The sequence below is a fragment of the Geospiza fortis genome, unplaced genomic scaffold, assembly GCF_000277835.1.
Source record: "Geospiza fortis unplaced genomic scaffold, GeoFor_1.0 scaffold54, whole genome shotgun sequence".
NCBI classification, from domain to species: domain Eukaryota; kingdom Metazoa; phylum Chordata; class Aves; order Passeriformes; family Thraupidae; genus Geospiza; species Geospiza fortis.
The window spans coordinates 3472548-3496936 of record NW_005054301.1 but is presented as its reverse complement, the minus strand read 5'-3'; the positions used below and the strand labels follow the sequence as shown (position 1 = coordinate 3496936).

The window sequence follows — 24389 nt, the reverse complement described above, 5'->3', positions numbered from 1 at the left end:
TTCAAAAGCTTGGATTGATGTTATTCAGAAGTACTATGGTTTTCATGATATAACTTTGATTTAGTCTTGAAAACAATACAGGAACCTAAATGAACTCAAAATCTCATTTCTTAGATTCTGAAAAAAATAAAATATAAAAATGAGGTAGTGTCAAATTATTCCAAATGTTTTGGAGTTTGCTACCATATGATTTTTATAAGAACACGTATTTTTCGGCAGCATTTGTTGTTCATCAAACCAACACATATTGCAGACTTGCAGACCTTCAAAATGCAATGAAAAAATAGACAAAGAAAATATTTCTCTCCCCTTTGCTAAAACTCAGCAAAAATTGTAACTCCACTGATACTACAGACAAGGCCTCTGCTACCTTTACTGCAGTCAGGATTTCCAAGCATAAAAGGCAATCTTTCTTTTTGAGCAGAAAAATTTTACACCACATGAACATGTTTATATATGTCAATGTCTATAAGAAAGAGATATAATTATGTGGACAGGATATACCTGATGCCTACACAGCTATTAGAAGTCTGAACACACCTTTATGTTTCAGAAATCAAGTCTGAAGGAAATTACAATAGTTCTGGTTACTACATCAAGATGAACCTCAATGCGTACAAAGAACTGGACTCCTTGCTAAACACTCAAGGACTGTATCTCAAGAAATAATTCAATATTGAGGAATTTCATTCCACTATGCCTATTTCTGTCACGTTAACCAATGCAATAAGGTTTAGAAGTATTAAACAGACCTTTCTGACTTCATACCAGCACAGAAACATTTCATGTCCGTATTATTTGCTGAAATTCTGCAGATTCTTTGCTGTTACGTTATACTATACTGCATTGACAATAGTTGACTGGGAAATATGATGTAATATATTCAGTGTCACATATATGAATTGCCTGGGAAATCTTAGTTTTGGAATGTCCCAACCAAAATTCTAGTTCACAAGAATAATTTTGCTCTAGTTTTAGGACACTAGCCGGAAAAAACCACTGTATTTCATTCAAATGAAATGAAAACAAAAGATCTGCAGGAAAGTGACTCATGTATTAACTAACTTAATTAGGAGCGCTTGTAATGAAGTATCAGAATTAGATGGTTGAGTTTTTTAGCTAACCCCAAATAAACAGAAATTGGCAGCATGAGATGGCAAAACATGTTCCAGAAATCAAAACCAAATAACATATTTTCTTCTCATACGCCCCAAGGGAAAAAAAAAAAATAGAATATAGGCATTTGCTAATAAGCACATATACAAATGTCAGCCTTAAAAGTGATACACCTTTAAAACCTCAGGAATACACTGTTATTGTATTGACACCCTCACCTACAATTCAAGTATTTTTTTATTTGTTGCTTTCTTCTGGTAACGTAATACCACAGCAGAAATTTGAATATTTGAGCTATTTGTTAAAATACACTGCAAGAGCCAGTATTCCTTCTGTAGCACATCAGCTGCCTCAGCTGCCTGCTGGAATTATTTCAACTTTGCTACTCAGTGCACAGCACACGTAACACACTTACCCTAAGTATGGAACACAGTTAAGTCTAAATCAAAGCGAGCAAGTCTCACATGTTAAGAGATGATACAAAGTGGGTTGATGCCTGTTGATTAACATATTCAGGAGCTTCATTTTAGTCTGTCAGTCTACTGAAATATAAGCAATTACTTGCATTCTGGAAAAATTAAGTGTTTCTTGACATTGGTACTTCATTTTTTCATATTTGCAGAGATTTTCTGACTACCATATAAGAATAATTTGTCTCACTGTAAAAAACTTTTTAGATTAGTTTTTCGTTAATTTGTAGACCTCTAATTGATCAATGAACAACATTGATCATAATGGATTCACATTCCATGGCTAGCAAGCCTCCCTGCTGATGTAGCTCACACTAAACAAAGGTTTCTGCATCTTACAGCTCTATGACTGCACTGGAGACTGCTCCAGTGAAGACAAAACAAGTAACTCCAAGTTTCTGATGGACTTGTTGACATTCTGTTAGTCAAAATATGTAACAAAAGTTCTGCCAGCTCCATGATGTCTTCGTGGTTGCAGCTGTTCAAGTGAAATGGTGCTGTCAGTGCTGCACAAGGCAGTGAGAGCCTCAATAAAAATGGTGCATGCACTGAGCTCCCTACACCAAACAGCCACAGATGCAAACTGCTCTCTTGGTCACCAGCAAAACACAGCTCATCCTCATAGTTTTCCACATTAAATACAAAACTGTATCACTGGTGGTTTCTGTGAAGAGCTTCATGCCAGAAACATAAATTGGGCTGTTTCCCAGTTCCATGCTTGTTTAACAGTGTGAGTGACACAGAAATCCTTTTGATCGCATTTAGCAAATTTCAGTAGCACTTTTCAAAAATATTTTAGGAGCCAGCAACTGTTTATAAGGAAGATGATTTGATATTAACACATTGAAGAAATATACTTTTTAATATGAGTATTTTAGGTTCTAGACTAAGCACTTAGTCTAAATTTGTTGTAGTCTCTTTTTTTGCCTCAAATCAATAATATTTCAGGGTTACTGCGGCACAGTCTATCCTTTACCATTTCCTTCTACAAACTGATAGTAGAACCAATGCTGCCAATCAGAAAATCTAGATTAATGTAGTAAGAGATATTTACTTTGGCCTGTAGAATAATCTTTAAAATTAGACAGCATGTGACCTGATGTTAGTCCATTTACTATGTAGCTTTTATTTTAGTAAACAAATAAGAGTGTCAGAGTTCATATGAAAAGAGCTTATAAGAAACAACTGCCATTAACACTAGTGTAATTCCATGGGAACATAAACTACCAAAATTACTGATAGTGGGTAGGTGAAGAAATGATGGTGTGTCTTCTAACATACTAGTGCACTGTAGATGGCAGATGAGAAAAGCAGTCTAACATCAAAACAACTCTGGTCTGAAGAGAGGTGAAAATGACAGACTACTCAAGAACAACCGTTGTACTTACTCACACAAAACATCTATCAAAGAGCCATGTCCCTAAAAACAGACAGCAAAATTATCCTAAAAGAGGTATCTCTATGGAGTTCGTGTTTTTAAATGTAATAATTTAACAAAAACATGTTAACAACTGTGTTCCAAAAACATTTAGTTCCAAGTAGCACCTGGTAGATTCCCAAATAAAAATATAGAAATTTAAAAGTATCATCACTGCATATTCTCATACTACAGATTTTGTCATTATTAGGGGCAAAGAAAAAAAAAAATCTCACTATTTCTGCCAGAAAAATGACAGAAGTGCAACTTCAGCTTTAGAAACAGGAGAGCTATTGTTAGCACAAACGATAAAAGTTGGATATTGCTGGATTTTAAGCAGCTCAATGTCCTTCAGTTTTGCCGTCAACATTCCAGAAGCATTGCAGATTTTTGAATGACTTGGTTTGGATTCTCCTCGTTGTACTCTTGTACAGAGCATAAAAATATTGTTCAGATTTAAAATCTAATTTAGTCATTTACATAGAAACGCAAGTAAGTTCATATTCACAGCAACCCAGACATGCTTACAGTAAAGAGTTGAGTTGTGCTAGAGTAGAAAGTAGTTAACCATGAAAAAAAAAATTATCCAAGATGGAATTTGGTTTAGGGATCACTTTCATTCAGATGTAAATACTAGCTATAAGACAGTTTTTAAGCTAAGGCAACAAGAATAAGAGTGTTCTGAAATTTTAATTTAATTGCTTTCCATCCCTTCTACTTTTCCTCTACAACTGCTTCTAAATTCTACAATTACATCAAAATCACAGGACTTTGTATGATGTCCTCCTGCACATCCATTTTTGAGAAGGCTGTGTCATCAGCTATTGACCTGCAGATCACATTAACTGCAGTATCAATTACTTCTGTGGGGTGACAAGGGTTTAGACAGATAAATTTGTTACTAACACACTGCAGACACATGGATACTGTAAAATTCTACTGTAACAAGCAATGCCACAAAAATTTATGAAAAAGTTTTCCTGCATGTTATAGATATAAGAATACATCCAGGTTGCAGACTTCTCCTATTTAGTCATAACAATTATAATCAGTGTAACAAAAATACCTACTGATTTCCTTCCAGAGTAATACAAGCATTTTCATTCATGAAAAACCATTCAGTGCTACCCAGAGCAAAGACTATGCCTTGCAGGCCAGAGATGAACTGATATGTAGATTTCTTAACTCAGAAATGGATTTGAGAATTGTAGTTTCTTTGTTGTATGGGTTTTTCATGAATTTTCTTTATTTACTTTGCTGTAATAGTCAGTAAAAATGTGGCTGAGCTTTGAATACCCAAGGAGTACTTTCACCATCAGTGAAGACCAGTTTCCATCAAAAATTTGGAAGTAAATGTAAGAAATTGCTTTGTTTTGCACCGTAAAATTTTAATCTTTATTTTTACTTTGACATTTCTTCTTAGGATGACATAATTACACAATAAAAATAAATTATTTTGTCTGTTTAGTAAATATAGTCTCACAAGTAATTAAGTACTCTCAAGTCTGCTATAAAACATTAGGAACTGAAGGGCATAAAATTCATAGCTTATTCATGTGACAGCTATTTGATGCTAAAATTGAGGGCCAATACATTTTTGAAAGCACAGTACTGAAGCACTGTATTTCACTGCAGCATTAAAAAAAAAGAGTGCCTGATACTAGCTTATAAAATCTGTATGTACTTAGTACATACATAAAAAATTGCCTGATTTACCAAATGCTAAACAGAACAAAGATTTAAACCATCATTGTGTTTGTGTGCAATACCATATTTCTGATTATTGAAAACTATTGCTTTGGGTAAGAATTGCGTAATAGATCATTAAAGGGTTAAAGTATAAAAACATCTGGCTACCAGAAGGGACAGCAATTTTTAAGATGTGAAATATACAAATGGTTTTATTTAAAAATTTTCTGCTTTTCTACTTTAAAAACTGAAACTGTGCAGAAGAATATTATTTCAGACTAATATGGAAAAAATATTATTTCTTAAACCACAAAGGGACAGTTTCACATAATGTCATGAATGGAACTTTAGCCTTCAGTAAAGAGGAAATAAAATTCACTTTGTAATATGAACCTCTATCAAAGGTGGAAGGGAGACAAATATTACATGCTATCTAGACTGCCATGCCAAGAGGGTAAATTTAAGAAAAATTTTCCTGGCTTTGGAGTCCCTAAGTCTACTCAGTAAGAATTTTTGTGTGTGTGTGTGTGTGCGTGGTTTGACATCTCTTCTGTTCTTCCACCCCTTTGAGAAAATTTTATAAAGGGATATAAAACTGATGAAAACCCAGTCACATGGGCAAAGGCAAATATACTGAGCACTGAACATACTTCAAGTTTTAAAGGCAAAATTGTTCACCCAGTAGTAATTTCTGTCCTATGTAGTACAGAAGTCGATTCAATACTTGATGTAATAATGGGGGAAATCAGACTGCTTATCCTTAGTTTTCTAACAATATAAAGCAGTAGCGATCCTGTTTTAAGAACACATACTTCAGATTTCTAAGTTACAAGTCAGGAAAAAATGTATAAATACATAAAATGGTATGATTTTTACAAATTCCTTAGGAAAAAGAGCGGACATTATATTTCTGGTATTACTTCTCAGCTAAGACTCTCCAAGGCCCCTTTATTTACCTACTTTCATGTCACAAAAACATTTAAACTTTGGTAAAACAGTTGGGGTATACATTCATCCAACAGCAATCCACGCACCAGACCTCACTACCACATAAGGCGTTTTGAGAACATGATTTACTGCTTAATAATATATTTTAAAGTGACCTTTCTATGTTTTGGCCATAATTTGCAGGTACCATAAAGTCTGCAAGCTGCTAACATTTTGTTTTGCAATTTTTAAGTTTCAGCAGACCAAACCATTTAAAGTATTTTCAATGCCATATTTCCACCTCTGCTCTGATCTAATAAAAAAAATAAATTACAAATGTTGGATCCACTTAAAGTAAGTTTAGTTTATAGTAGCTGCAGCTTGAGCTACACACTGTTTCATGACATCCACACTCTTTGTAGAGAGCAGTTTATTTGTTGATTTTTTTTCTTGTTCCTGTCATGACCATTGAGATCAGAACAGATGGATATGCCTGTTTTGTTTTCTTGACCCTCTGAATGAGGAGATGTGCCAGAAGTTTGCAAAAAGCCAATGCCAGCACTACCATGCACAGCATAATACACAACAAACAAAAGGTAAAGAAAACTTTCAACCATGTCAGATTTTTTTTTTAGTCTTAAGCAATTTAAGTTCATGGAAAATGAACAGAGAATAAACTCAGTCTTTTTCTCATTTCTGTGTCTGATTTTGATGTTCTCACCATGTTGTGCTGTTTGAAACAGGATGAACACAAGGTGATTGTCAAGAAGTGCATGGTCCAGAGCACCCACTGGGACTACAGAACACTTCATCAGAGTATTGGAAAAAAAAAAAACCAAAAACAAAACCAAAACCAAAAACAGAAACAAACAAAAAAAAAAAGAGTCCTCTTTTGAGATGGCACATCAAGGTCTGTGAATTATACCTGAGACACCTACAGTGCTCAAAAATAACAGTGTTTCAGAGAAGAAATAGGCTTCCTAAATATTACAGAAGTCTGCAAAATAAAATTGTTTGAATGGTGTTAATGTTGCTACAGTACCCTGGCAGCTTTGGCAAGTCTTTTAAGGCACACTAGCCATGATCCAGCCAGAAGTAGCTGAGAGGAAAATGAAACAAGAACCATCAGAAACACTTGCATTTCTTTAGACAGCAGAATTCTTAGACAGAAAATTCTTTGATTTGCTCTTTGAGACCACTGTTACGCAAAATTGTGTCAAATTTGTTTAGAATAGTGATATCAAACACAAATGAGCAGTATTCTATTTCCACAGTATTTTACAATCAATATAACACATCTTGTCTAATAGAGAACAAAACAGAATAAATAAATGAACATTAAACATTGCTTTTAAAATTTTCACAGCCACAAAGAAGTGCTGTTCAACACTCTTGATACAGATGGGTGAGATTCAGATTCTTTAAAGTGCCTAATTGAGGCCATCTAATAAAAGTGTTCTGGCCAAAAGAATAATTCTAGATAACTTATAATACATATATGCTGAACCCGAAACCAAGCTGTGAATTTTTAATTGCTTTGAGAAAATTTTGTTTTATCACTTCTTTCTTAAATGATTTTTTCAAACTGAGGAGCCTAAAATCACAAATGTGTCTGTACAACACTGCATAATTATTCTCTATCATAGTAATAGGCAATTTCTGAATGTTTTTTTCATTATCATTAATGTTATTAAATATAATTAAAAAACAAGTGTCAGAACAATTCCTGTATAGGGGTAAATAAGCTCATAGCAAAGATTAATGTCACAGGTATTTCACTTCACAGTATTTCAGGAATACAATAAATATTGTCTAAGAGGACTGCAGAAACAAATACAAGAGCATAGCAAAATCTCAGAAAACCTTTGGTGTGCAAGTCACCTAAATTATCAAAAGAGTTCATTAGAATTAGTCTTGGTGCTCTTTCATTTGAGTGTTTGGCAACTGTTGAATCATTAAGGGTGCATCACTCCTACAGCAGATGGAATTACTACTGTTCAAAACAAAAAAAAAAGTGGAATGGAATTTACCACAGAGAAAACTGGTGTGGTTTCATAAAATATTCTACTGCTTTCCTCCTTCTGCTTGCAGCTTCTTTTCACTAACAGCAACATTAGTAGAATCTTCCTTGGTGCCACTTGTATCCAAAGGAACCATCCCCTTCGTAAGGGCTAGAAATAAGTCACACAAAAAAGGTGATTAAGCATCTTCAGAATCATACATTAAGTCAGACTCAATGATCTTAGAGGCCTTTTCAAACCTATGATACTTGGATTTGGTTGACTGGCCATTAGTTTTTATTTAAAACATGTATTTTATAATATGATATTATAACTTATTCAGCAAGTAATAAATATTCAATATTCATAACTGAGAAGATAATATTTTCTTTGTTTTCTAGAGAAATATATTTTAATACTCTATAATACAGGCACAGCCATGAGCTTTCTTATACACAAAAAATGTAGACTCTGTTTAAAAAAATTTGATTCTTACACTAAGAAATATTTTCCATTTATTTTTCCAGAATTTTTGTTTAAATAAGACAAACCTCTCAAAAACTTTGTGAAGGAATATCTTTACCAACAGAACGGACTTGAGTCACCAAGTGACACTGAACAGGTGCTCATACAATGTCATACTGTGTATATACCTTCACAGCAGGGTACACATATAGTGCTTATTTCTAAATATATTATACTGCATCAAAATCCAAACAATATGAATTGACAAAACATCTTATCATAAAATGCTGAAGAAAAAAAATCAAATATCCAAACATTTAGCAAAAGGCAGAAGGAAAGTGGTTAGCAGCTTATACAACATATCCTTCTTCTAATGGCCTTCTTTATAGCACAAGCATGGAAGAAAAGTTGTCCTACTTAATATCCAGAGTGCAATTTTTGACAATCCAGTAAAATTGTAGCAATATATAACCAAAAGTTATTTTACAAGGAGCAAGACTTCACAGTTTGGTTAGGAGGCGTGAGATGTTTTCACTTTCAGAAGAATGAAATCACTGTGTTTGGGACATTGGTATAACAGTGAGTTCTAAGTATTCAGCATAAAGTTTTCAGAATTGGTTCAAAGCTCTGCTTCTGTATGCTATGTCAGTGGTACCTCCTGTGGACAGTATTCAAAGTAAAGCAAAAAATCATAAAGCAAGTTCATTGCTTAACTAATTCAATTTGCGTTTTTCTAAGTCATGATGTCAAGTTTCCAGTCATTCCAAGTTCTTATGCTTAAGCAGCCCTAGGTTTTGTTCTAGAAGGGTGCCCACAGCATAGTGATGTTGCAATGTCTTTTTACTTGTAAGTACATTACATTATTTATAAATGCCAATAAAAATAGTCTTAAGAATTTATGAAAAAGTATAAATAGAGGGATAAATACAGGCACCAGCAATACAGTGCAAAAATTAATTGTTCTGACAATAAAGTCTACATTCAGGACAGCTTGGTTTTATTCAGCTGTGGTATCAGTCCTACTACATACCACGTTGACACAAGAGTGTTGTCCATCACAACTTATGAAGCCCTGCAATATAAATTCGCAGCAACAATAGAAAGCCTCTAAGACATATGGTTTCTGGGAAACCATCCAGGTTAAAACCTCAAAGTGATGAAATGTGCAAAGAGAAAGGCAGGACTCAATGCACAAAGTAAATGCAAAGCATGTGTAACTCAAGGGACTTTTGTACTCAAAATTTCAGGAAAATACAGTGGCCGTAAAAACAGTTTCTGAGGATTATTTTTTAGATAACAACTAGTAGTGACTGGCTGGACCAACCATTTTGGTCTGATAATAATATGGATTGCAAACCACATCTAGTGAATGTTTCCTTGAATAAATTATTTTCTCATTTCAACTTCTTAATTTCTAAGAAAACGGGTACAGAAATAAAAGCATGTTCCCTCAACATATTTTAAAATATGTTTATAATGGAAAAGCTGTTATAATTGCAGAAATTATACCAGAAACAAAACACAATGTTGATGTTAATTGCTTTCCTTTTAACTGCTTGCTGCATTGGCAAATTTTTGGTAAACATATATGTATATATATGGAAACAGATTGTTGTTCCCTTATTTATTTTCCCATACTATCTGTCCTTCTTTCGTCAACCAATTTTAAACTTAAATCCCACAATCTCCCTCACAAATAAGTTAAATTATAACAAATGAGTCTGCTCTCCTTCTGGGTGCTCTCCACAAGTCATAGGAAACCCACATTGGGAAGGAAGCTTCTAGCACTAGTTATTTAATCTATAGTCTGTAAGGCTTCATGAATTGAAGAGAGATGGAATGGGGAAATATAAATCACAAAGGCTTGCAAACAGCTCCAAAAGGCAAATGAAGGAAAAAATCTCCATCCTTCTGTTTCTGAAGAAGGAGACAATTAATCACAGAAAATAGATGATGACATGTATAGGAAGATTTATTAAAAGCTACAGTAGGTTTGGGAGCAAAGATGTCAAATTATACTTCACTGTCAAAGTCTCAAATGATAATTAATTAATATCATTACTGAATTTTAAAGTTCATTATGTTTTTGTGACTATCATGAGTGAAGTAGCTGACTTTTCATTTGCCACTCACTGAAAAATCTCCTTAATGCAAATACCGCAGCAGAATTTTCACTGTCCTCAAAAACTATACCAACAACTTCAAAATACACATCTGACTGGTGGAAATCAGTTTCAGATAAAGTGACAATCAGTCAAAAACCAAAGTCTGTGGAGTAATCCACATATTTCAGTGCCATAAGCACTACGTAGTGAATTGAATCACCACTGTCCTTTGTTAATAATTTTTTTTTTATTTCCAGAAAATTTAGTACTTAGTGCTGGTAAAAAACAGTTGAATCAGAGAATAAATATGCACAACTGTTTCATCAGATTGGTATTCAGATCACATGGATCCTATTTCTCTTAAAACTCCCTAAAATTTATTTAAAAGATTTAAAGCAAGAAAGTCCTAGGTTGTTTAATTCAGGTTAAGCAGTATAAAGACATTGAAATAGTTTAGGAACACTTATGCTGTATTTTTAAATTTCAGTAAATTTTTGCAGTGACCACTTTTGGAATTCTTGGGACTGGAAGGGACTGCTGGAGGCCATTTATCTGAACATTCTGTGAGGCATGGGTTACTTCTTTTCTATACCCAAAACAGGTTCAGTTGTACTTTGATTTGCAAGACTTTGACAGGGATGAGGTTTGGGACAACAGAAAAATCAACTCTGAGTCAAGGTAAAGTGTTCCTGCAGTACAGACGATACAGAGGTACTATCTCCTATGCCTTATTCAAACTACTGCTATTCAATATGCTCAGCAAAAAGATACTAACCCCAACCCATAGATTCTGAAAGGAAGAGAAGCCAATTACCTTTAACCTCATAAGATCAGCTCAAGACTTACTAGCGAGCAGTAATGTACCACAGCACTCATAGAAAGATGCAACGTTTCAAAGTGCAATGAAGCCTGAAATAGGCTTCAAGAGAATGCAACCTTCTAAATAGGTTTCCAGTACACAAACTGGCTATATTGAAAATAAATGGAAGATGATATCCTTCTGAAGAGAAGTATTTTGATATCCTTGTACTGATATGCTTAAAAATCCCCTTAAAAACCTGGTTTTGAAGTTACTTTTGACACTCATGCAAAGGTGTGCCTACATACCCAATCAAGACCTAATACGCCCTATGTTTTATTGAACATTTCCCAGCTGAATCAGAGATCCCATGACTTCACATGAACACAAGCTGTATATGCACATGGGGGTAGAGAAAAAACAGTTAAAAACACTATTGAAGTAGCATTAGTGAATTCAACTTTCACTGAGAAAATGCTACACAAGCATGGGACTAACTGGCACACATGAAAGATCTTGGAAAGAATCCATGTTTGAGGACATCTCTGTGGCCCCTCAGAAGACTAGAGGGTCTACAGAGCTTACAGGGGTATGACTTGTTAAGCAGAGATTCAGAATTCAAGGGCAGCCCTTTTCTTTGCAATAGATAAACAAAATATATTTAATGTCCCAGCCAAAAAAACTCAAACAACTGTCAGTGGGATGTAATGAAGTACTTCCTCGGCAAAGACATCCATCCAGCATCTAAAACTAAAACACAGAAGGATACTTAAGATGGTTCCAGCACTTCTTTTTTGAAAAGCATCATCTCACTTATCCAGGAAAAAAATTTTTATAAGAAAAAAATGTGTTACCGGTTTTTTTCTGTGATATAATACTTACAACCTGAACTTGAATGAGGTGAGCTGCACAAAAAGCTGTTTTGAGTTCGCCAACTAGAATGAGCAGCCACTTCTACATCAGAAATTTCAGCATCCATTTTCACATCCTATGGGAAACAAAAATAATTTTACCTGTTACTATCAAGCAGCTGCAAACTTTAACAAAAACTAGTAGCACACGTACAGGCACATGCTGTGATTTCACACACACTGGAGAAGACTGATTTGAATTCTCTGAATTCTCAATATTGCACTTGAGTTCAAATTAATTTGTTTGCGAGTTTTATCCCCACTTCACCACTATAAAATGTCTGCAAAAAACTGCTTTGCCTTGAAAAAAGCACTGGCATCACCTCAAGTCTTTGCCACTACAGCATGTTGTAAAAATGCACTTTCCTATTCGCATCACATGCACAGCTCAGCACACACCATATCAGCAGGGCAGACACAGTGAATAATGACTTCCTCATCAATGAATGGTTCATACTAATTCCACAAGTAGTAATAAATATAAATCTATTTTCTGTGCCACTGAGGAAACTTAAAGTTTATAGATTTCTCATGTCAAAGGTGCTTTTGAATATTTTTGTTAAACCATTACATAAAGTCTTAAGTACAATGTTACTATTTATGGCTAAATCCATACAGCATAGCTTGTTGGTGAGGAAAGTCATTTGGCCTATAAGCTAAAAAGAGAAGATAAATTTAAAAATGTCATTTAAACAAAAATCCCTGAAAAATCTCTATTAGCTCTGCAGCAAGTAGTCCCCAGTTACAATACAATCCAAAATAAGATTAAAAGCTTGGCTTGGTATCCAAATTACTCAGTTTCTTGAAATGAGAAGAAGTCATAATGAATAAATGCATCAATTCATAAAACAAACAATTTTACTGCTGAATTATTATCATAAAAAGCCTCAAGGAATTTTGTTAAAACATCTTGCAATTTATCGTTTATGTTGATAGTTAATTTTATGTTGATACATAAGATTTGAAAACTAAACAAAAAAACCCCATTAATTTACAGATACAATAAGTTTTTGTTCCATCACTGAAGAAGGATTTACTCCTGTTAAGACTAATGAGAATTATACATATTAATCCCCTTATGTGCTGATGAGAGACTTAATACCTAAAGTGTTCATAGCACAATAACAATTTTTAAAGAATAAAAACCATTTTTGTCTTTCCATTCTGCTTCCAGAAATGCTTTAAAAGAAGAGTTTTTAAACAAGAAAGGTGCTTCTACCAGTACCTGCAATACAAAATGGCTTTCTTTTTACAGAAATATTAACGTATAGAATGTGCCTTTTGTCATGAGCTTCATGGACAATTACATCTCTTGTGTTTGAGTAGATGGTCAATCATCTGTGGCAGGGAAACTCTCCTAAAATATTTATATCTCTACATGAAAATATTTATCTCTAGTTTTCCTCTGGCTTTCTGCTTTGGTTTTGCTTCTGTTGCTATTTTCTTTTAATATGTTACATTTATGAAGTTTTCCCCCAATTTCATCTTTATCTACTATTATTTGGCCCTTTCTTAGTTGAAAAATCAAGATTGTTGTACCTGATGGCATCCTCCCAGCCTATGGCCTACTTTTGTTACTGGAAATCTTCCATTTTAAAACATACCAATAGAAATTATAATTTTTCTGGGTGTCTAAGCAACAGGTATTTTAAAGCCATCTGACAAGACTACAGAAGAGTAGGAAGATTGAATGGGGAGACAAAAGAAATCATAAGAAAGAAAAAGACCTGCTTTTAGAGGAACATTCAACTTCGGTTTAATTTTTCCTCCTTAAAATTAAAAGGCTGGGACACAAGATTTGATAATGCCTGTCTGAGATCAATGTTGTCAAGCAAGCTGAAACAAGAGTAATATAAGAAAGGCTAGAAAGAAAAACATAACCGAGGAAAAAGATTAATTTCAGAAGTAATTCCATCTAAAATGATCAATGTAAAAATTTTATAAGAAACATGGATTTTCCCCTCACCTATCAAATATCTGTCTACTTTTATAGCAGGGGCAGTATGTATCAAGCGTGAACCAAAAATATCAGAAAGAATCAACTTTGGTGTCCTCAAACCTACACTCTTCCAGCAATCAATTTTAGAGACTCCCAACTAACAAACAGTAAAATAAATAAATAAATAAATAAATAAATAAATAAATAAATAAATAAAAGGCATTTGAGTTAGTTTCAAAGGAGGGTAAGAAAGGCAAGCATTAAAAAGGTTTTTTTTTAGTCTAAGCTAGCCTGATCACTGAAATCAGATTAGTACCCGTCTGTTACTTGGTTTTGAACATTCTGTTCTATTTGCAGCAGCCGTGACAGCAAGGAGTACTGTATGTCATGCAAAAATCCAATTAGGCCTGACTAAATGGAAACCATTAAATGCTCTCAGTTGTCTAAAGAAAGAGAATTGTTTTGGAATCAGCTTTGTACTGGATTCTGATTATTGAGTTCAAATCACACAAGCTCAGTAAGTTCAGTCAGCTTAGTGCAATGTTATGTTCTACCGTCAGCTGATTGCATTCCACTTAGCTTTTCAATGTTTTCCAAATTTCAGTAGCTACTGATTTAGAAATGCTTGTGTGGAGGGAAAAGAAATTCAAGATACTGAAGATTATCACCAGCAACATACTGATTGTGCCTGTTTCCTCCTTTCAATTCCTTCTTACAGAAGAGCAAGATAGCTTTTTCAAGCAACTTAGTACCTTCTCACAACAGCAACTTATTAAGCTAAAACATTCTGTATTTATTTTACCTTTTCCACTTTTTAAAAGACATGCTGTAAGTATGTCCTCATTTTACAGAAGGAAGACGGTTACATATAAGTTGGGGAAGAAAAACATCTTTTTATCTTTTTCGTAGAATGTGTGATCCTCAAGTTGAGCTCAATTGCTTAGAGACACAGGTTTGATGCATTGCCAAAGAAACTGATTTGATTGAGACATGTAGCAGAAATACTAGCATGATTCTTCAGATCTGATCACTTATTTCAAACACTTGCATAAGAAATCATAGTTCTGCTGAAGAAAGCTGCTATTACAATGACAGTGATATGACAATGAACAAGCTAGTAAGGGAAACAAAGCATGTTAATAATTGGAAAGTTGAACTCATTTCAGGCAAAGTTTCTATAGAAGAGCACTGGATTTGTATTGTAGGGAGTTAGTTATTCATGCTTAGCACTGATGTAAGTCCAGTGAGTGACCTTTAGCAAATCACTTCCCTTCTGTTTGCCTGGATTTCATTTACGTATGAAAGAGACATCACACAGAATTGTTTCCAATAAATGCATATATCAACTACTGAAGAATTACTACATGTAATTTATAAATTAGTCAACCTTTTTATAGGGGAAACAGGTTTCTATCTGTATCTTTTACTTGAAAGGACGAGAGAAAATTGAACAATTAAAAATTGCTGTAGACAGCAATTTGACAAAGCAGGTAAACACTTCAGAGTATTAAGACACAGTAAGATACCTTTTTGTGAAAGCTGAAAGATTTTTTGGAAAGTATCCATGGCATGGGTACAATGAAAGCAACCTTTAATTCATCAAATTTCATGCCATGTCAATATACCTGCCATGCCATCAGACATGGCAGCTGTATGAAACAGAAACATTCATGCATGATTTCAGTCTGTGTTTGTACTAGGAGTTAATAAGGTAAGGTTATGTTGCTGATTGAAAGTAATTGGGACACAGAAGTGGAGTACACGCACATACCTTGACTTGCCCAACTCTTTGCTTTGAATCTTCCAGCTGCTGCTGCAAAGAAGTCACGATGTCTTTATACCTCATATACCTCTCCTCAATCATCTCCCTTCGGCAATGGGACTCCTAGAAATGCATTTAAAGATTTAGATGATTTCATAATGTAAAAAGTAGCTAGAAATTCTGACTATTGTAAACACAGATATCATCAAGGATTTTCACCACAGCAAGAACGAATTAAGAACTAACTTTCAGAGGCTGAACTGCAGGCATCATACAAAAGCATAATGCTCTGTACAGAAAAATAATGTTAAAATACATGCAGATCAAAATGAAAATGGCCTTATCTTTAATTGTTGAATGATTTCTTGTAATACTTTCTAAACTTCAGCAATATCATACCTTCTAAGAAAAATTCTGTAATGGTGGAAAATTAAGTTCAACACTACGGAAACAAGCACTTGAAGAAAAAGCAGTTCTAAGGATATGGAAAAAACAGTATTTTCAACAAGAAAACATAATACTTCTCACTGAACTAGCTAATGATTCACTTGAATTAACAAACCTCCTAGACAAGCCAGGAGGTTTATCAAAACTTACTTCCTCTTGCCTTCTCCCTTCCTATAAAAACATTGAAGGAATGACTTGCTAGATATTGTACAAAAAAATCCAATATGTTATTTGCAAATAGAAACAGTAATGAAGCTCCAAACTGACATCCTTCTCAAAGCTAAGGCATAAAGCTTAGCCCTCTTGAATAATAAATTATCTCTTAAACAAAATACTGTGTTGATAGGGGCTCATCTTCAGAAAACCATATTTAAAAAATTAAGCATGATGGAGAAGGACAAAGCCCGACTGAAACCAAAGATTTTGCATTCCAATCTCTCAAATATTGGCTAAGTTATAACTACAGCAATCAGAGAATTACAGTGTAATTTCATAGCAGTGTTAAGTGAGAGAGGGCAAGTGTGAAAGAGACTGCAGATGCCTGCTGAGAACAAAATTTTTCTTTTAGTAGAAACAGAAGGTAAACATAAACCTCTGTCAGAGCAAAAAAAGCTCTTCCGGGGATACGTGGAATGTGAAATTAAAACTATACATCTCAACAATATTGCTCATAAAAAAACCCAAACATTTTAACTAGAACTTATATTACCAAATCTGTTGATGATGACAGCAATAAAATGGCGTAGAATTATTATCTGATGACATCGTGCAGGAACACAAAATAAATAATGCTCCAAACAAGTATGTTTTGAAATGCTTATGACAACCAAGATTAAGGAATTTTACATATCAAATAAAATGCGAATCAATATGTATTTGTTGATCTGTGATTTAATACTGATTTAAAATTTATATTGTGCAAGGAAGCTACAAATTCTTTTCTATTAAACCACCTATTTCATAAATGGAAAGTAACTATGGTACGGGGGTTTACCCACTTAGCCACTGAAAATCTAATCTGAGCCTTATCACTCTTGACAGTATGTCACCACTACTGTCAATATGCCCTACTGTGTCCAAATACATCTTGATTGGATAGTGGTGCCGCAAAAATAAGTAACAAGTATTGTCATTATGTCAAAACAAAAAAAAAGTGATAAAGTGATAAAGATCATCTATTTTCACTCATTAAGTTAAATACTGAAACAACTGGCATAATTAATTTAATTATAAAATTTTCATTTTTTAACATGTAATATCAGAATTTACCACTCCATAAAAACAGTAATTAACACATGACCTGTTATGTCCAGTTATCAATGTTTGCCTACATTATGGAGCAGTATTAATAATTAGAACTAAATTTATAACTTCAAAAACATCCCTATAAACATGAAAATAAATTTCAGTATGTTTCTGTCTATATAATACATACATATGCAACTGTAAATATCTCATTAAACAACTGATCTGTACATTCATAGAGATTATTAATTAACCAAAATATTTTAGAAGTACTGAGAGAGTCAAATGCAATCTTTCTTACCCCAGTATCTCTGCACTCTTCTAACAGGCTCAGTTTCTCAGGTACAGACTCCAGGTGGTTTAAAGCCACTCGGGTACTCTAAAGAACAGAACACAAGTTAAAACATTAAAAACAAAAGCATCCTCTCAGCCATCTCACATATTACAAACCCCAGTCTTATCAGCATACTAGTTCAAGCTTCCTCAGTTAGGGTGTTGACTTGCCCTAAAGCTCAATCACAAGCGGCTGTGTGACTCACTGAAGCAGTCATGCCAGAGGCTCCAGCCAGCCAGCCAGACCAGCTGGTGGGAGATGGAGCTCTCCAAGTCAGAGGCTGCCACGCGTGCCTGGTGCCTCTTCATGAGGCTGGGGCTCACCATTCTTTTGCAGAAGGTGAGCTGGGCTTGAGGAGCTGGTCACCAGCTAGAGGAGGAAGTGAACAGGCTCCATAGTGTTTGAGCAAGCAAGCAAAAGAGAGACTGATTATTTTCAGAGTCTCACAGTCTCAAGACTCTCAGGAGTCATGAACCTCCACTATAGTTGAGAAGCAGCTGGACTCAGAACCCTGCAGGGTAATTAGTCAAAGGACTGTTAGCCAAGGGTCTGTTAAAAGGTGAAGGCTGGAAGCAGGTCACAGCATGTACTAGGAGGAAGGTTCCTCCACCTTCTCAGAATTTGACTGGCAGGACTGGCACCCTCTACAATACACGTGAGGCTCTGGAACCAGAAGGCTAGACTACTGATGAGGTGGGTGGAGGTCCTTCTGGGATAGTGTGGCCTCCTAAAACACCACCTATACTCTGCACCAAGACCTCTGTTAACAGGAAAATGAAGGGTAGCTGTAATAGGAAACAGCCTTCTAAAGTAAATGGAGGGCCTCTTTATGCAGACTGGAGCCAGATCACAGGGAAGTCTGCTGTCCCCAGGGACTAGAATAAGAGACATTACTAATATGTAGAAGAACACAAGAGTCACTGTACAGCTTGTCACTGTAGGGAGAAAATTCATGGGGCCAAAGGTCTACTGGAGTTGAAGCTGGCCAGAAATGTGGAGGACGATAAAAAGGGTTTTTAAAAATATATTCATGGCTATAGGCAGTGCAAGAAAACCCTCATCCCTTTACAGGATGAGGATGGTCAAACAAGGAGAGAGAGGCAATGGCATTTAATGCATTCTTTGCCTCTGCCTTCTAAGAGAGGATGACTGACCAAGGGGATCACACTGCCCTGAGCAGAAGGATCATGACTGTGAGATGATCAACTCCCAGTCGACCCTGAACTTGTGTGAGATTTGCTGCTTCGGTTGCATCCCTACAAATCTATGGGGCATGAAGGCATTCATTCAAGATTTCTTAAAGAGCCAGTTGATGTCATCACAAAACCTCTCTTGATGTTTTTTGAGTGGTCTTGGGAATCCAGAGCGGTTCCAGATTACCAGAAGCTGGAGAACCCTGTCACAATTTTAAAGAAGGGCAAGAAAGAGGACCCCAGGAATTACAGGACTGTCAGTTTCACTTTAGTGCCTGGTAAAGTTATGGAAAAGATTATGCTAGGAGGTATTGAAAAACACCTGAAAGACAACATCATCATTGCTCATAGCTGTCTTCATGACAGGAAAGTCCTCTTATTATCAAACCTGATTTCCTTTTATGACCCCTTTGAGTCCTGTGTGCAGTTTTGGTTACCACACACACATATGGTATGTACTACTGAAAAATTAGGCATACCATATTAGGCATATGGTATGTACTACTGAATTACCACTCTAGGAAGAGTTAGGGTTGGCCTCAACAGTAAGATTTTACATTCACACCCACCACACAAAAATGCAGTCTATTGCAAACTGCAAAGAACTGAAGAAAAGAAATATAATGGTTTTGGTTTTGTGCGCAGATGAAGTTGGTTGATCATGCATGAAGAACAGTCATGTCCCACAGGTCAGATGCCTCTGCAGCTTCTCAAAGGCTGCCCTTCTATTATTTGCCAAAGAGCAAGTAAAACCAGAACTGTCTGTACTTTCTGAACAACAGTTAGTATTTCCTCCATAATTCTCAAAATCACACTTCTTTGGATAAGGTTCTGCTAGTCTGGTATTCAATCTACCAGTAATGGGCTTCATTAATCATATTACTGCCTTGGTACTTTAAAGCAAAATCTTGAAACAAATAAAATCCATCAATCCTGAAATCAAATATTATGTTGTAAGGCCTGTGCAAACCAAGTTAACTTGCTCTTAACCAGAAAAGCTCTGTTACTAGTTCTGGAAAATCTCAGTCTGACCACCATGAAAAACATTCCATTTAGATCTCAGAGACTAAAAGTTTCAGTCACAACAGGAGAAGAAAACTCAATGGGAGCTTCTCTGCAAAAGTGGAATCAACTTTAAAAAGATGAAGACTAGGAGTGAGGAGCGCAGAATCAGTAATGAACAAGGTAACCTAAATGGAGACACACCATCTGTTTAAAAGCAGTGATGTCTGCCTCACTGTTAGTTCCGGACATTCTGGTTTTAAGGTTTTAACAAATATTCATTACAAACAAAGGTCAAATTTTATAAACAATGGGATTCATTTGCAGCTAACTTGGACTGAACTTGTAGTCAATATTCAGTAACAATTAACTAAATTAGATAGAGGATATGAGACTCGTTCTTCTGTTTCTGCAATTACATGTATGCAAAGATATGTATATAGGTATCTACCTATTTACCTACCTTATTTTAATACAGATGACCTCTGATCTGTTCTCATAAAAAGAGAACTCAGGCCCTAGGTGTAAGCCTATGCCTTAAGCCATTCATTTTTCAATTCCTTCTCTAATTTCAATGCCAAGACCTCATGTCAACCCTGTCTGTAAATGAACTTAAGGAAGATGTTAATCATCTGTTCTTCCAAATTGTCTCCTAAATATATCCCCTCTATTTCATGCACTTTTTGTAATGGAAAAAAAAATTAGCTGTTTCTCTGCTAAACCTTATTAGTTATGTTATTAAACATAATCCTGAAAGCAGAAGACCAGCCTTTGGGTTAGATGCATATTCAGTCTTTGGCTTTTTGGTTTTGTTGAGAATCATGTGCATAAGAATGGTACAGGCTACTTGGATTTCTGAAAGGTGTTTCAGACTCCTAAAGTTTAAATCTAACTTCACATTCAAAATGATGGGCTCTAAGGTAACCACTGCTGCTCAGGAAGCAGATCATGGGGTAATGATGCATATTACCAAGAATCTGCTAATGCAGTGCTCAGTATCAATCAGAAAACCAAAATCAACACTCAATATAATCAGGAAAGGATAAAAAAAGCCAGAAAACATAACTGTCCCAGATCATTAATCCAATTGCATCTTGACTGCTGAGTGCAGATGTGGATTTTTATTTCAAAAGGGAAAAAGGGAAAGGTCAGAGGAGTTGAACAAGAATTTTCAAAGCCATGGCGTGCTGTTTCCAAGTGAGAAATTATAAACACAATACTCTAAAGAATAGGACTCTTCAGCCAGTAAGAGAGGTGCCTGAGAAGACTAATTACCAATTTGTGTAAAATCAGAAGTCACATAAAGATAGAAAATTTTATATGGCTTTAAGCAGAAAACTGGGCAAGTTCATGAATGAGGAAGACCATAGAATGGTTCAAAATTCACAGAAACTACATTAAGTCTGGAAGCCTTCGAACTTTGAACAGCTGGAATCAGAATGAATGAATGAGAAACAAAATACATGTCAGTCCTGCTCATACAGTCTTCCCTGAGCATTTTGCTTGGGCCATTGTGGCAATGTCAATAGCTGGGCTAGATTGACCTTTGGTCTTGACCAGAATGGTTCTTTTCATATCGCAAAATTCTCACAGTCTTCTGAGTAGTCTTGAGGGACTTGAATAGGAAAACTCACACACTAACATTTTCAGGGACAGAAATGTGTGTCTTTTCCATAAAACAAGTGAAAAGAATGGTAGTGATGTGGAAGAAAAACAGAAAAAAAGCAACTTTTGTTGTTAGGGGAGGTTCAGTAAGGAAGGTGGCAACAAAGAAATACACAGAAATACACAAGAAATTGAAGAATGTGAGGGAAAGATGATGAAAGAGCTTTTAGCTGGTCCATAGAAGTGGTCTGGTAATTAATGAAAATCACAGCAACCTCCTCAAGATGGTTCAAATGCCATACTTGTATCATTAATGACTACACTCTATTCTATTAAAAAGACAGATTTAGCCACACAGATAAAACATGGAAAAGGATATTAGAAACACCTGATATAGAGGCCAATTAAGTACTGTTAAATTTTTTCCCAGAAATCAGAGAGCTGTATGCCATAATGCATAAAAATAATCCTAAAGACAGCAATCACATCTGTCTACTTCTGTATAACAAGCCACAGCAGGTACTGACCCAGTGCACTGATGGTACTGATAAGAGGAAAAAACACCCATGGTACTGTCTGAGGCAGTATTAATGGCACTTTACTTAACAGCAGTACTCTTCAATAGACTGAGTGCAACTAATCTTTCTGTTTTTAAAATAAAGATTATTTACTTTTAAAAGGGGCATTCTATTTTTCACAGAAAATGACAAAACAAATTACTTATTTTCCATTACTTCATACAAACACTTTGATGTTTTAACTGCATGTGAACAGTTAATCCTCCTATACTGATGTGTTCTTGGTAATAGCTTCACACTGTCTCAAGGGACAGATCTAAATCAAAATCAGACACATTTTATTTTTAGTCTCAAAGCTGCAATGCTAAATGCAAATAAATCAAAACAGGTTTGTATATAATACTCCTGAGGTTTGCCTTTATAGTCAATATATTGAAAACACAAACATAAACCAGAAACCAAACTTCATTGACTTTCAAGTACAGTGCTCCATTCTTTTCTGAGGTAGGTAAAAACAAATGGCTATCTGTATTGCACAGATATTTTTCTTAATAAGAGTTGATTTAAGTACCAGTTAGCTAATCCCCAAAGAATAACCATAAAAAGATTAAATGCAACGTCATTTTAACTGGCTGCAATGCATGTCAGTAGGCAGTTACAATTCAAACGAAAAATACAGTGTTAGAGGTGACCTAAAATGACTTATTTTTAAATGACCTTAGTGTATTGAATGCCTAAATAGCAAGAACAGGATGCACACAGCATGTTTAAAAGTATCCTTTGCTTTTCCTGTTAAGATCTGTAAAACTATGCACTATCAGCTTCAATCTCTAGCTCCCCACTGATAAATCAAACACTTTTCTTTTAAGCAGGTGGTTCTGCTTGAGAGGCCTGAGGTGCTCTGCTGACTTTTATACCAGGCAAACTCTACAACAGCTGGGACATTCTGTGAACAGTACATCATATGTAGAGAGGGAACGTTCTGAGAAAACAGAAAAATGTATTTGATATCTTTATATTCCACATATATCATGACTCCAATTATACCACTGTTTTGATGATTTCAGCATATCAAGAAGTCAAATTACCTATACAAAGGAAGGCAACACATGCAACTTTATCAAATTACAATTTCAATGCTCAATTGGTGCTTTTTTTTTCTGTATTACATTGTTTCATGAGAGTTTTAACAAGTAAGATTTTTTAAAGCAAAAACTACACTAATGGAAAACAAATGACCTTTGCTAACAATGCATTGCCAATGTCAAACTACTTGAACATTCAATTTAGATTCCAGATGTTTTTGAATGGAGTGGTCCACATTTTAATTAAAGGAACTTCATGAATGCTTCCTTTCCTGTTTGCAATGACATGGACTGTCTTTTCTCTCATTCATAAGCACATGACATCCCTGTGCTAACTAGAGGAATGTTTACATGGGAAAAATCTTAGGAAACTATTTTATGAATTTGCAGTTGTTTGATGCATACTAGCAGCTGGAAACATGGAGGAAACCGTTGTCTTTTGGCAAGCTAGCTTTCTGTGAATCATCAGTCAGTGTTCCAAGTACTCTGGGGGTCCATAGGAGTAGTTTTTGAGAATCCATTCTTTAGTGTTTACTAAGATTTTGATCAGAGACATCCAGATATAATTCCTAGGAACTAAAAGCAATATTACACAAGAAGTAGAGCGTGTAAAGTAATGCCATGTTAGTGGGAACACATTCTCAGAAGGTGTAAAGACTTCCTTATTGCTCATCATTAACAATATGAAGCACTGCAGACTAAATTTATGTTAAAGTTTTTATAATTTATGTTAAAGTTTTGTATGCTAACAGTATTTCTTCAAGCCTTCCAGAAAGCATTGCAAAAATTCAATTAACACAGCCTTCATGGGAAAGAAGAAATATCATTCAGTTTTCCAGGTGAGAAAAATTAAAGTAGAAAGAGAAGTGATTTAAACAAGGATTCACAGCAAATCAGTGTCAGAGTAGGAAAAGAATTAGGAGTTTTCCTTATGGATTTCCCTATTTTAATAAAAAGCTTCACAATAGTGAAAGAAAAAGAAACCTGTGGTGGCATCAATAGGTGTAATTGATGCCTGTGCTCCTATGGTTATACCTAGATCAAATAGGAAGCATTTAAATCTAAAATGAAGGACCTAGCAGCACTTTAGAAACATCTAGTCAATAGTCTGCTGTCAAACAAAATTTAACTTATTTTGTGATATACAAACCAAACCAAGGAAAATAAAGCACAAATCTATGTCTTATCCAGTTACATTCTGTGGAAGAACTCAGATACATATTCCACAGATGAAAGGCCAACATAATTCATATAAGAAGCAGCTGAGAGAGCTGGGTTGTTTATCATGGAGAAAAGGAGACTCGGGTGATGTTACCCCTCTTTACAACTGACTGAGAGGAGGCTGTAGCCAGGTCGGGGT

At 35.1% G+C, this 24389-nt stretch overlaps 1 protein-coding gene across 1 annotated transcript in view; it reads right to left on the bottom strand.

The window, feature by feature from the left end:
- Positions 1 to 4374: 4374 nt before the first annotated feature.
- The window catches only part of CEP128 (centrosomal protein 128), a 97786-nt gene continuing 77771 nt past the window's right edge, over positions 4375 to 24389 (bottom strand). Inside the window, exons 22-25 of the mRNA XM_031065378.1 lie at positions 17594 to 17671; positions 15610 to 15723; positions 11871 to 11976; positions 4375 to 7790 (exon numbers count right to left, since the gene is read on the bottom strand). Of these exons, the coding sequence (XP_030921238.1) occupies positions 7684 to 7790; positions 11871 to 11976; positions 15610 to 15723; positions 17594 to 17671 (405 nt within the window). The 3' untranslated portion in view covers positions 4375 to 7683. The remainder of the gene's footprint in view (positions 7791 to 11870; positions 11977 to 15609; positions 15724 to 17593; positions 17672 to 24389) is intronic.